Below are 14,371 nucleotides of genomic sequence, written 5' to 3'. Positions count from 1 at the left end.
ATCAAATGACCTGGGTATGGTCATTATGATGCATGGGCATGACATGATAATGAATAAGTGCGTGCTGTGTATGCATGGACAGACAGTTATTCTTTGGATCATTTGCTAAGACTACAGTGGAGTGGGCATTGCAGTTGTGTTATATGGTATTAAGTGAAATAGAAAGATATTTCTGAGATATTGCTATTACAATAGAGGAGGAGGATATCTTTCTAACAATGACATGCATAATTATACAAATTGCCATTCACAGTTTGTTATTTTGTTAATTTGACCCAAGGAACATTTTTATAAGTAATATGCTGAAACTTATTCTGTTAGAGATGTGTAAATGAAATATGTCTGAAGTGTTTGTTATCAGGTTAAGCTCAGTATTATATGTGTATATTTCTATTCAAATGATCTAAATTATAGACTGGTAGGTGAAATACATTAAAGAAGTCATTACTTTTGAAATATTATAAAATTTGCTTGCAAAATCCTGATGTTTTAATTGAACAGTGATGAGTTATGACAGTGTGATTCCCTGTCCTGTGTTCAAGGGTGCCCTCATCAGTGCGTGCTGAGCACTGCTGGGTGCCATTGTTCCCTCAGTCAAGCATGGCTACTGTCCCCTTAATGGAAATGTAAATTTAGCAGCATTTCTTAGCCTTGAGTTTCATGTCATGGCAGGACAAAATATCAGTACTCATCTTAAAAGTGAAAACTTTCTTAAATGTTTCCGTCCAAAGGTTTTTAATAGTTTCTTCCATTCACTTTGCCCATTTATGAAAATGGCAGATGAGAAATTACAATAATAAGTATCAGTAAAGCACCCAGACAGTAATGGGCACAGGGCCTCATGCTAGCACATAAAGGCTTAGCTACAGATCAGCTCCTGATAACAAGTAAGCTGGAGGAAACGGACATCAGAGAGAGTTCTCATTAAATTTCCCCGTCCTTGGGCAGACCAGAGAAACAAAAGTGAAAGTATTTCTCTCCTCATTTTCATTGGTAACATGTGAAATGTTACCAAAATCAAACTCAAATAACATTTATTTCCATTCTAGACTGAACCTTTGAAGATGCTGGCAGACGCCTTCTTTAATTGCTGAGGAAACGGGAGGGGTACTCAGCGAAAAGAATAAGGGAAGGAAGGATCTCAGAAGCATGTCTGGAAGAGACAACGAAAAACAACAAAATGAAAAGTAGAGCATCATGCAGAATCCCTTAAAGTGATCTGTGTGTCAGCTGTGTTGGTGTGACTTCCACACAGTCCCATATAAGGCAGACAGCCTCCAAATTTAGCTGCTGGTTCAGGGGTAATTTCAGCAGTTTCGCAAGGATGCATTGTTTTTGTAACTGGAGCAACATATAGGAGAAAGGCATATGGGGGCTAATGAGATGATTCACCTGATATAGGTCAGTATAGGCACTGCAAGTGAAACATTATCTTCGCCCCCCTCCCTCCCACTCCCGTAGACATATTTTGTTCTCGGTTGCCCCATTCAAGCTGTGCCTTCGAAATGAGACCCAAGGAACCGGGCGCCTCCGCGGACACCTTTCCGTTTGCCAATTTCACAGACGGGCCGGCCGGGTACGGTTGGTTCGATGAAGACTCCTCCTCCATCTTAGCTCTGCTGGTGGTGGTTACCCTGGCCCTTGCTGTGATGGTCACTTCCCTGGTGACGTTTCACTGTCACAGATCACAGCTGAAGGGCAGGAGGCTGCAGAGGGCACTGCACGAGTACGAAAGAGATTACGGGAAAAGTGTGAAGGAACAAGGCGCTGGGACCTGATGTACAGAAAGCACGAAGTCTCCGAGCACTCGTCTCACCTGGCTCTTATTGACATTGGGGCTCTTCTCCAGAGCGACGAACAACAAAGTGCAACGTGCATACCCATAACCAGGGACATGTGCGCGGAAAGACCCTAGAGGGAAGTAAAACTTCAAGTGCTAAGAGAGACAACAAAGATCGGGCCTATTTGATTTGTCTGCTTAATGGATTATATTTATATCTAAAAACTGTTTATACAGCACAACACAATAGAATGATATACACTTCCATATGAACAATAAACAGCTTACATAACCAAAACTGCATCAGATGAAGTCTCAAGGATTCATCTGAGGAAGAAATTCTATCCCATGAACCTTCAAGAAGTGAGATTTCAACAGAACATCTGGTGGTCTTACTTGTTTTTCCGTCTTAAATTGACCTTAATCGGGGAGGGCAATGCAATAACCGCATAATTCTGATGTAAAATTGTGTAGCCTTGGTTAACATAGCAGTGTTTAGCTATATGGTGAGTAATACAGTATTGTTCATATAACTCCCATTCATCCTTAGGTTTTGTCACAGTTCATGTTATGGCATATGATATAGACATGTATACAAATATAATCATTTCAAACTTTTCATTTTTAACTAAATCCATTCAATGTAATCCATTCAAACATATGTTGATTTATAAACCTTATGCCTGCCTGAATATATAATATGTTGAATCAATTATTGGCTGCTATGTTTCATAATTGTACTGACCCATATTCTATATTGCTATTTTTGGACTTTATATGCTTGAAGATTACATTTAATATAAATAAATATAGAAAAAATATAATACTTTTATATTTGTCATAATTACCAAAAAGTGATCAAGCTGCTTTTATAAGGTGAATGAATCATTGCTTGCATGTCTTCTGCATATCAGTTAAATATTCTTGTTGCAAGCAATTTTGAGTTGGCTACTTTTGGTTACTAAATCGTTTATTTTGACTTATTGTATGTGTTCAATCAGTGCAATCATTTCACTGTCCTAACCATCAAAATACCAATATATAAGTGGGTTTTTTTGCACTTTAATTTAGATATGTATGGTGAGCTCAATGCCAGGCTTCTCACTGCATCTGAGTGCAATGTGCGTAAGGGGGTTTTAATCTGGTCAGGGTTCTGACTGCATTCAGACGTAAGGGGGTTTTAGCTGGTCAGGTTTCTGACTGCATTCAGACGTAAAATGAGTTTAATCTGGTCAGGGTCAATTTAAGCTGGTCTGGTTGTAAAGGTTGTTTAAATTGGCCAGGTGGATTTATGTTGGCTGTAAACAGGCTTTATGCAAAAAAATGTATACTGATTCTGTTACTGTCACATGGATGCTTTTAAAAAATGCTTTGCTTCAATTTGCTTCCAATTATACTTTTTAGGTTCCCAATTTTAATTGTTTAGGTTCATTCAAATAAACGAACACATTTGACTCCGGAGAATGTGCACTAATCAGTCAAATGTGTAGCATTGAGATGACTGCAAACCCTTTCCTTCTTGGAGAAGAGAGGAAAATGTAATTAGTTGGAAGGTAATTGGTAGTACTGTATTTCAAAAATAGTTACAAAAATAGTCACAAAATCACCACCAGGGGGCAAAATAAAAAATCCATTATAGGAGTTTGCCAGGACTCAGCTTCCTATCTGAGGCACCCAGATTACCTACCAAGGTTTCCAAGTACTTTGTTGAATTGATTGTGCTATTGTTCGTAGTATCTTATGGTGCCCCTGGACCACTGGCAGCAAAACATCTCCAAAACATCAATGAGACCACCACCATATTTGACAGTAGGTGCTTCTCCTTGTATGCATGCCATTTTGCTGCCAAACATGTCGATGGTGTGTATGGCCAAATCATTCAATTTTGTCTCATCTGACCATAGTGCTCTTCCAGTCATAATTCCAATCAGGTTTGTCAAACTCGAGATGCTTGGTTTTGTTTATTGTGCTCAGTAATGTCTGTAAGTGCCACCCTTCCACAGAGTTTGCTGGTATGGAGGTGCCATTTTATGTTTTTGTTTTTGACCCCAAGACACAAACAATCTCTGCAATTCTTAAATTGAGATCCTGAGTTATTTATGGCCTCCCGCACCATCTTCCTTACTATCCATGGGGATAATATGCACTTCCTGGCAAGTTTGCAACCATTCCATATGTTTTACGCATTGTTTTTTTTTACAGAACTAAGTGATATGTTTAACCGTTTATGTATTTTGTATTTTTTTTGCAACCACATGACTTGTGATGATCAATTACCATCTGTGTCTTCTGAATTGACAGTATGTTGGCTTTTCCCATGTTGATGGTTGACAAAGGGATTTTGCATGCTTGTTACCTCATTTTTTATACCCTTGTGAAACAGGAAGTGATGGAATGACACAATATAGTTCTTTAGACTTAACTAAATAGATTTTATGTATACCAAATATAGTGATGGGCCAAGGATATCAATGCTTCTGGAAAGTTCTGCATGGAGTAATGGTCAAAAATCCCTCCAATTGTATTCTCTAATCGTATCACAACTATAGGAAAAGGTTCATGGCTGTCATCTTCGTCAGGGGTGTTTGTATTAAAGTATTAAACAAGGGGTGCCAATAATTGTGGAACCTGTTTTTTGCGGAAATATTTTTTATTTGAATTTGGTTTGATTCCATTGAATCATTAATAAAGTGCCCTACTTTACGCATGATGGAATAGTGCATGTCCATGTTGTTGTTGTGGTACAGCACTTTTTGTGCATATTTCCACCAATAATTCTGGAGCTCACTGTATGCAATTAAGAATATTTATAGATTTATTTTCATTTCTAGTATTTTTTTTCTTATTTCTTTGTACATCTACAAACTGAAAACACTTTCTGAAGGTTATTAACAATAACAAAAACAATACCAATAATTAACTTTGTCAAAGCCAGCAAGGAACTGTGAGGGTCCACGGATAGGAAAATGGGGAAACGGTCACTGGAAGAGCTGGATCAGTTTCTCAAATGTGTTGAACGTGAACATACCAGCATGTTGTAGCCAGAAAAAATAACTGGGACTGTGCAATGCCATAGGGATGACAGGCAGCTGTTCAGCGAAAATCCCCTTCCTCTGCTTTTACCACAGCCCCTCCCCTCCCCTCCCCTTCCCTCCCCCGTACCGTGCCCCAGCTAGTGCACTCAGACACCCTTCCGCTGCACCCTTTTGATCTGGTACGCTCCAGATCGAGGAATGAAAAGAGCCTTCATTTTTTAAAAAGCGTTTCCTGCTCCGGTCAATGTAAGCGGTAACCTGAGATATGGTGAGAGAACAATGGGCCTGAGCCAGCGGCCCTCTGGATGAAGTGCATTTCTGTTCTGCGGATCTGCTCCCCAACCTTAATTGAAGCTCCATTGTGGACGGAGCGCTGACAGCCAAACCTTGTCCCGAGACTCCTGGGATATGTTGGGTCTAGCTGAGCTTCTGCGATGGCTGCCATGAGTCAACCTGATAACTCATCTAAACAACACAACTCACACATAGAGGGAGAGATAATAATTTGATGAGGATAAAAATGTATTTTAGATCCATGAATGATGAAAATGACCCACCACTATGTTTAACAGCAGAGAAATCCTCAAAATGATCGTTTTTCAACTTGAAATTTGATGACACAACTTGAAGTTTGTGATGAGTTACAGGTTGTTTCTTCATGCAATATATAATTAAATTCATTAAATTCAATTAAGCTGCTTTATTTTGGGGGTTTAGTCAAGGCAGGTAATTTTTTACCCTTAGGACAAGGGGAGTATACAGAATGTTAAGACTACACAAGGGTTAAACAATAGAACAGAATATTCATACTTTTAAACTTCAGTTTAGAGATATGTACAGGGGCAGACCTTCACTGTAGACCTTGAGCTATCAAGCATATGGAATTTCTGGTTTGTTTTCTTACTTTGTTGCTCCTCTGTCTTATTTGATTAAATACAATGCTGCCCCTGCCAGACTGGCAGATCTCCCTGGACCAGTTTTTCCCTTTGCTTAAGCCAATCCCCTTTTCAAAGTCTCTCATTTGGAATTTGAATTACATTAATGGAGGCCAGGTCTCAGTTTCTCCTGCAACTGTACATATTCCAAATGGTAGATTACTTGAGGTTTTGCCCTGAAAGTGACCAGAAATGGTTCATATTCATATTCTTTATCAATTGCCCGAATTTCCAAAGATTATTCACTTATTTTCGGTTTCAGAAGAAGTTACTCCATAGAATTTTTTTTTTTTCCAGTGATGGAAAAAATCTTGTGCAGAATCTCAAACTCTGAAGATAAAGAAAAAAAAAACATGCAGTTGAAAGGGGATTCTGTAAGACAGAACAAAACAAAACATTAGCAATATTATTATTAAGGGTGATATTCATAGAATATTCAGTATTTTGTACTGCAGTACTTCTAGTTCCAGGAATTGTATCAGTCATCCATTGACTACTCCTTGTTGTGTTAGTACCAGCATTATTCAATTATAATAAACCAACATGGATGGCATGCCCTGGGCATGTCTTAGTTCATGCCCCCAAGAATCCATTTGTGTTATCATACTTTATGGATGCTTTTGGGATACGGATTTTGCTTTCAAATAGCCAAACAAAACTGGGGCTTAGAGCTTTGGAAAGTAGTGAAAGCAAACCCGTCTATGTATTTATTTATTTATTGTTCCTATAGATAGTTTTAATGTTTTTAAATGTGTGATCTGGACCAATTTACAACGTAGTCAGAAAGCTGTGGTTTCTGAGTTGTTGCGAAATGTTGTTAATCACCACAATGTCACTCCAACATCTGAAAAAAACATTTCAGATTTTGTACTCCCTGTCCTAACAAGAATCGACTACAGTTACCCGCTCTCTTACCATTGGGTGTTCATCTTTACTTCCAGAAAAGTACCCCTTCACAGTCAGCAGATTACTCAAACCCAGCTTTGAGTTTTCACACTCTCCGCATCAGTCAAATCAGTCTCACTGTTAAATCACTGTCACATGGAATGTTGGAGAAGTGTGCCTGAAGTGCACTGAGTGCACACAACAGACAGGCAGCAGAGCCATCGAAAAAAAAACTGCCATGACATGACATCAACTGGCCTAAAATCCATCGGTACACTTTCAGATGTAAATGGCATTCTAACAAATAAATAGAATAGTTCCAACTTTCAAATTTGAATAAGGGTTATAACCTAATTTAGTGGATAATTTCACAGATTGCTGCCCTATACAACAATTTCAGGCCAATTGGTTCTTCAAGCAATTTGCTGTATGGTGTATGCTGGAGCCAATCAGAGTTAACACTCTGAATCACCTCTCCTGCATCTTGTCTGAACAGAACCCCAGCCTCATTCACACATGTACATTTGTATAGACAGCTCATAATCACATGTAAAACATGACTGAGGCATGTAATAACCTGAATGTTTATGTACATCTCTCAGATCTTTTTTTTTTCTTTGAGGAGGGGATGGGGGGGGGGGATTCTAAAAGCACTTCCAGGATGTCAAAGGTCCTATAATTGTTACATCCAGTTGAATTCTTAAATTAAGGTTAATTATTACCACCCGACTTGCTTGCCATGCCTAATTAAGCCTGCAACGGGTATCCACACACTGTGATTAAAAAAAAAACATGTAATGTAGGCCTACATATAAAGATGGAACTCAAACTATTTCTCTGTTTTTTAGTTCTGACCTATCACACAGCTCAGCGAAAACATAGGTATTGTCAAGCACATCATTGGGGTGACTGGAAAGGCTGAATTACAGTACCTGCGGCCATGAGGGATGTGGCTGTGGAACCAATGAGAACATCGCCACTGGTGAGGGCCACACAGAAGCACAGGACCTGCCTTTTCATTGGCTGTGCAGACCGGCTCCAACAATCCTGACCTCTGCCACCTTTTTTGATTTACAACAGCTTGTTGCCTCAACAAACTACAGCAAGCTTGCCTGCTTGCGTCATTAGAACATCTCTGTGGGGTGACAAGCTAATGCCTTGCCATACCCCCTCATCACCCCAGTATATCTGCGGCTTTTCTCCAAGTGACAGTTAGGTAAGTTGTTAAAGGGTGGTCTAGCGAGATTTCCCTAATTGCTGGGGAGGTACCCCACTGATAGCCCTATTATCATAAGAACAGCCCTCTGACCACTCAGTTTACAATCTGATAACTGAGAAAATGCAATTGTGGCATCTACCCTATTTCAGCACAAGCTATAACCATGTGTAAATATAATCAGACATGTAAAACAAATGTAAACTGCATTATATGTTAATTACCCCTGTTCTACTTTATGGCAGGCCAATGGCATAAACAAGTGTCCTCAAAATGATTATCATTTTCTCCAAATGATGTTTTGTGGATATTTGCCATTTTCATTGGATGGCAATCATTAAAACAAGGATTATCAATCAATCAGATGATCAGAGGTAACTGTGAGACATTAAGAACATTTAAATTAAATTATTCAAATAAGATGTGGGTAACACAAAAAAAGATAAAGTGGCAGAAATTCAAATAAGGATCAAAATCCTTAGAACAATAGATTTCTTAACATTGGGGACCACACACACACACACACACACACACACACACACACACACACACACACACACACACACACACACACACACACACACACACACACACACACACACACACACACACACACACACGTATGTATATGGAAGAATTCTCTGGAAAAAACAGAAAATTTGAAGAAGGTTGGTCATGTCATTGTCTCATTAGTCCAGATTAGTAAAACCTGTTGAGCATAATTGTCCATTCTCTAAAGTAGCAGGGGATTAGCATGTGGCAAACAATGCCACCCACCTCTAGTGGTGTGATGCTAATTTTGTAAGCTTTTCTTACTGTATTTGACTTGGCGGGGGTACATTGCCTTTAACTATCTGCTAATCTATTAAATACATTCAAATGACAATGCACATTGCAGATAAATTCTTTACTGGCGGCATTGCAACAGAATTAATGAGCCCATGGAATAATGTGGATGTAAAATGCCTGATGCGACAAAGTGCAGATGTAAACTTAGTTTAAGATTGAGTTTATAAATGTGCAAACACATTTATGAACTCAATACTGATTTAAACAAACATTGCCTTAGATTCTTCACATTTAGTATATGCTCTTGTCCAGAGAGACTTACACAGATAATATTTCTGTCACAATGCAGCAGAAATACAATGTGCTCTTAAAGTTCTTGGAATGTAATGTCATGTAAATGTAGTTATGTCAACCAAAATATAAAATTGTATATGCCTATGTTCACATAAGTGCTCATATACTGTATTATCATCCATAATTACACAGGGAAAAGGGTATGTTGCCTTTCTGAAGTAATTCAATTACTCATGACATGCATTATTTCTAAACTGAGAGAGCATTTACAGAACTGAACCTTTTAGTCACATATATTGAACCAAATAACCATAAATGTCTTGCTTTGTGGAAATCCAATGAGGTAAAATGAATTATATCAAATTTGCCCCCCCAACAGAATATACTGTAACTGGTAAAATCCTTGCCCATGAGCATTTCTAAAGAGCAAGCTGTACCACAAGAAAATGGAGTAATGACCCACACCTCTCATTACATTACATTACATTATTGGCATTTGGCAGACGCTCTTATCCTCTCACAAGAGGCAAAAATGCTAATCTAGGTGCGGACTTGTCCAGAGCAATTTATGCAGTTCAAATCCTTACACACAATCTACTTATACAGCTGGATATTGACTGAAGAAATTCAGCTTCAGTATTTCTTAAAGATACAATGGCCTTGCTCCACCTGGCAATCGAACCTAGAGCTTCAAAATTGCTAGCGCACTCCTTCAAAAAATATTCTACACTGTCCTACATCCCAGTCCTTTCCATAACACCATTTCCAGACATGTTAGCTTGTCTTCAGCTACCTCCAGCCAACCGGGGATGCTAGCCTTCATGGCTTTTGCAGATGAGCTAGTTGCACTCGGCGCCACTCCCGGGACCAAAAAATTAGGCAATTAACCTAAAAGCCGCTCCCCTCCCCCCCACTGCACTGTCGTGGCTGAGCATGTTGTTTGCACAGTTGGTTTATTCGACCCTGTGGGTTGGACAGCTGGGGGATGGTTGGGGGAGGAAAGCGAACACCTGTCTGAGTCTTGTAGGTCCTGCACCGTCTAGAGGAAAGCCAGCTGGCGTCTGTAGTCTGGTCAGCCCACCTCGGGGAGCCACTGAAACGTACTGTATTAAGTTACTTCTGTTTTAAACACAGACCCTCTCCAATGTCTATGCAGAACAGCTTCTACCAGATAAAGAAAGGCACAGTATTTTGTGATTTTCTTTGGTGATAAATCAAATCTACTCTCATCTACTCCTATTTTATCATGAGAAAAAGCTCACAGATCCTTACCAGAATTTGCCCCACAGTATAAACCAATCAACAAATCAATGTCCACAAGACAACAAACAAGCAAACAGTAGAGATTAATATGACAATTCTGAAAACTCCTTAAAGACATTTAGTAGCTTTATAATTGTTAGAATGGAGTTGTTGATGAAAAAATTAAAATCCTAATTACCATTATGATAATTACAAAGTACAGTCATTTTTGTAGGAGTATTAGAGTGTCTTCTAAACCATTTACTTCGTCAACGCTGATAACATTTTTATCTTCACGTATTAAAATCGCAGTGTAGGATACACGTATATCTTGTGGGGAAAAAAACTTTTAAAGAACTTTGTGTGAGGTCAAAAGCAATTTAAAACTTTGTTGAACACCCCTGATGTTGCAGATTACTAGGGAGAAAACTTGTCGGCAATCGCTTTTAATTGGTCTGGAAGCCACCCCTGGACTCCACCCACCATTGAGAGGAGATTACCGTGAGGGGCAGGGGGATAAAATCCTGTTGCCGGAGACCCCAGTGGTGTCACATATCTCGTAGCTTTCAGACTTCGTGGAACCAATTTCATTGTACACGGCGTATCTGCTTTGTATTGTGGAACCCACTCGTTCGCCCACACGGATAATTTTGAAGTTGCCTACTTTTAACCTATTTAGAGCGTGCTTGTGGATATTTTATTAAACGGACCGCATTTACCGAGGTACGTTGGGTGGCTAACGATGGCCATTTGTTTTGTAGTTTGTTTTTTGTATTTGCTGGTCTCTGCTTTGCAACCAGAATGCGTGGATAGCACTGGAGAGTACTGTCACGGCTGGGCCGACGCATACAACGTCTGGCACACGGGCTTTCAATGTCCGGAGCTTTACGACGGCGAGGACTCGAGGTATTGCTGCGGGACTTGCACGCTGAGGTACTGTTGCACAGCGGCAGAGGCCAGGTTGGACCAGAGCAGCTGTGACAACGATAATTTTTTTGAGTTTGAAAAAGACGGGAAGACGGAACCTGAGCCTCCTCAAGGTGAGTCTAAATATCTAAATATTGGTACAAACAGTATAGTTTTAGTTCATAATTTAGACTTTTAATTTTGTTTATCGTTTGCTAGCATATTTTCTCTGACTGTGTTTTTGACAAAAAACAAAACAAAACTTATGTCTAAGGAAACCTAATCCTGTAAAGATTTGGAATTCGGTACGCTGCACTTTTTAGTGGCTCAAGGGGAGGTATTGAATTACATGTGTTTGGGAGTATGGTGGGGTTCACATTTTGCAGAACTGGTCAAACCACCTAACAGTTTCATTATGGGAACAGGCTAAAACGTTTTCAAACTTTAATTGTTCCCATTTGCCTTTCTACAGTACCCACATACTTGCCGTTCCTGATTGTCGCAAGTGCCTTTGTGTCCTTCGTGGTGGTTGGATCGGTCTTCGCCATTTGTTGCTGCCACTGCCTGAAACCCAAGCCCAGGGACCGTCAGGGTGGATCGGTGCCAGCCCAGAGCCGTCTGCTCGAGTCCAGCGGCCCCTCCTCAGACGGAATGACACCCTCCCGCCATTCCAGCGCCAGCTCAAGTTCTGCAGGGAGGTCCACCGTGACCGCCCGGCAGCAGAACATTTGCACCCCTGGTACGGAGGTTACTGTTAACATGTACGGGCCAGCGGGGGGCGGGTACCCGATTGCGGGCCCACAGGCCCAACAGTACATACCCGCTGCGCAACCCCATGGCCCCTTCTTCCAGCCCTACCTGAACTATGGGATTCCCCCAGAGCACAGCATGATGATGACTCAAGCCTTCTTAGACACCCGGTCTACCTACAGCCAGCAGCCGGCCCATGCCTTCCAACAGGCCCCCATGCACACTGAACAGCTGTACACAGGGGTGAACATATGAGCCCTCTGTCAGACTCTTGCAGCGATTGATCTGGGACCGCTACAGAGTGGTTTGTCATCCACATTAGGGTCATGCGAGGGAAGAGGCCCAGAGTTGAGAACCCTACAGAGATTGGATATGAGCGTTCCAGACGTGAAAGATGGCGGTCCATTGGATGCATGTTTGGCGCTCAGTGACTTTTCAACTTCCTGATCTTCACAAGGACCGCCATGGGGATTCTTTTATACAATGAGATCACGTTAAACAATGTTTATAAGATTAGAATATTATACTCCTAACACGATGTGCCTTTTTAATTATGTTTTACAGAATTGCTAATGTTTTGGATTGTATTTCTTAAAAGGGATATTTTTGCATGTAATATATTATCCATAGATGTGCAGGAAAAATGCATATTCATATTGAATGGCCACTTCTGTTTAGCAAGTACTTTAGATTAGTGTTGCTTCTGAAAAAGGAGTGCTTAATGTTTTATAACATTTTTGTAAAATGATACATTTTCACTGTTTTCAGTGCTCATTTAAATACTATTAAAAAAACAATGTGTCAATGTGCATTACTTGTTTATATTAATTCTAATAAGCAATGTATATCTCCATATTTTGCTTATTAGGATAATAGATGTTTTAAATCTGCACCATTTGACTGAGATTGAAAATGGTTAAGGGTATGCCTAAATCATACATGTTAAGATTTGTGTATGGGTGTATTAGTTTCACCTATCAATAACAACTTGATTACAGACACGATGGAAGCCTTTTTTTCCTCATTTAATCACAGTTTCAGCATGGTTTCCTAAGTAATTTAATAGCCCATGGTAATTACAAAAGAGTCAGTGCTTGCATTCTTAAATTGCAAGCATTTAGTTCTAGTAGTTCAATAGAGGCTATTTTCTGGGCTAAATGGGCCATGCTCTTGAGGAGTGGAATTTCAAGTGTTTGGTGCTGGTTTGTTTGGAATTGGTCTTAGTCTCAAAGACTTGGATTTCTATGCTTTAATGATGTGGTTCTGCTATCTTCACACCCACATGCCTCAATGATTCCAGGTTGGGAAGATTAATTAAATCTCCCTAGATTTGGGAGAGGTGTGAAAGTAAAGAAAATAAAATGGCCTGCTCCTTTAAGAAAATAGTGCACCTCAACAGCAAATGGAATATAAATTAAAATGTTGCACTGCAATTGTGCATATTTACTTCCATGGTATACAACATACTTACAGGTAGACATTGATGAATATACAAGGATTAAACATACATTTCTCTACCAACACTGACCTGAGGTTTGAGCAGTCTGCAGTTCTTACAATGTTGTTCTGGGATCTTTGACTACTTCTCTCTGATAAGGTTTGGTATGAGTGAGGTTCAGGGCTGGCTGCAGTCAAGCCTGGCTGCATTCAATCAACTGAATCAGATTATCAATTACATTTGATTAAATGGTTGAGTTACTTTTTCACATGGGTGATATGGGTGCTTGAACTTTTTTCATTAGATAAATTAAATTATTTTAATGGGGTTTGTGTTTATTCAGTTTCACTTTGTACATAAAGTTCATAGGCTACGTAATTATAGAGGAAATCAAGAAGGGGGCATTTACTAAAATACTATGCAAAATTCTATCACACCCAAGAAATGCAGACGAATAATGCCGAAGCCAGCATGATAGCCTACATGTCAATACAGATGATAAGCCTAGTGTCAATAGTCACAACAATTAGCCAATTACATGACAATGCCAAGACCATTAGTCGGGAGATTTTAGCCCTTGATGCAAATTAAAGCATTAGGCTAAATTTGTAGCCTGGGCGACTTAAAACGGGCATCCATCTTGTTACATTATACGCGTTCTTCTCCTACAGACCAAGATAAATAACGAAACTTTAAAAGTAAAATAGTACTTATGAAAACAGGGCAAGAAAGGTCTTCAATATCCACATAATCCAGGCTACTAATGGCCTACGTGTGTGCACGAGTCAGCACATGTGTTGGGATTGATGTGATAGAAATTAGTTGAATGGAGACATCTAGCGAGTGGACCAGAAACTACACAGGCTACAATCATCGGTGTTAAACTTTTAGCTGTATATTGGATAGACTGTAAACGTATCCGTAAGCATACAACACAGTAGGTGTTGTGTCAGCGCAATCCAAACTAATATTTTGTTGCCTAACACACTTATAGAAACGTAGCATATAAAATAGAAAGTAGCCTATAATACGTTCAAAAATAAAATACTTATTTCAAATTATCATATAGAGCTGCAAGTAGATAAAAATGCTTATCCTGGC

At 39.6% G+C, this 14,371-nt stretch overlaps 1 protein-coding gene and 1 long non-coding RNA gene across 3 annotated transcripts; one reads left to right on the top strand and one right to left on the bottom strand.

Annotated features, from left to right (window-relative positions):
* Positions 1-707: 707 nt before the first annotated feature.
* On the bottom strand, positions 708-13,475 carry LOC133133723 (uncharacterized). 2 transcript variants are annotated; one of them, XR_009709208.1, is made up of 4 exons: positions 13,361-13,475; positions 11,566-11,770; positions 1,817-1,911; positions 708-1,718 (listed from the first exon to the last, which is right to left on the bottom strand). It is a non-coding gene; the product is annotated as an uncharacterized LOC133133723 (long non-coding RNA). The 2 variants fall into 2 exon arrangements; XR_009709207.1 differs by having other exon boundaries at positions 11,566-11,646; positions 13,361-13,463.
* On the top strand, positions 10,723-12,492 carry shisa2a (shisa family member 2a). The gene is made up of 2 exons (XM_061249886.1): positions 10,723-11,216; positions 11,555-12,492. The coding sequence occupies exons 1-2, from the start codon at positions 10,919-10,921 to the stop codon at positions 12,085-12,087; spliced, it is 831 nt and encodes a 276-aa protein (XP_061105870.1). The 5' UTR covers positions 10,723-10,918; the 3' UTR covers positions 12,088-12,492.
* Positions 13,476-14,371: the final 896 nt, after the last annotated feature.

Source organism: Conger conger, chromosome 7, assembly GCF_963514075.1.
Source record: "Conger conger chromosome 7, fConCon1.1, whole genome shotgun sequence".
Lineage (NCBI taxonomy): Eukaryota > Metazoa > Chordata > Actinopteri > Anguilliformes > Congridae > Conger > Conger conger.
The sequence above is the reverse complement of the archived record's forward strand: the minus strand, read 5'-3'. Positions and strand labels throughout refer to the sequence as shown.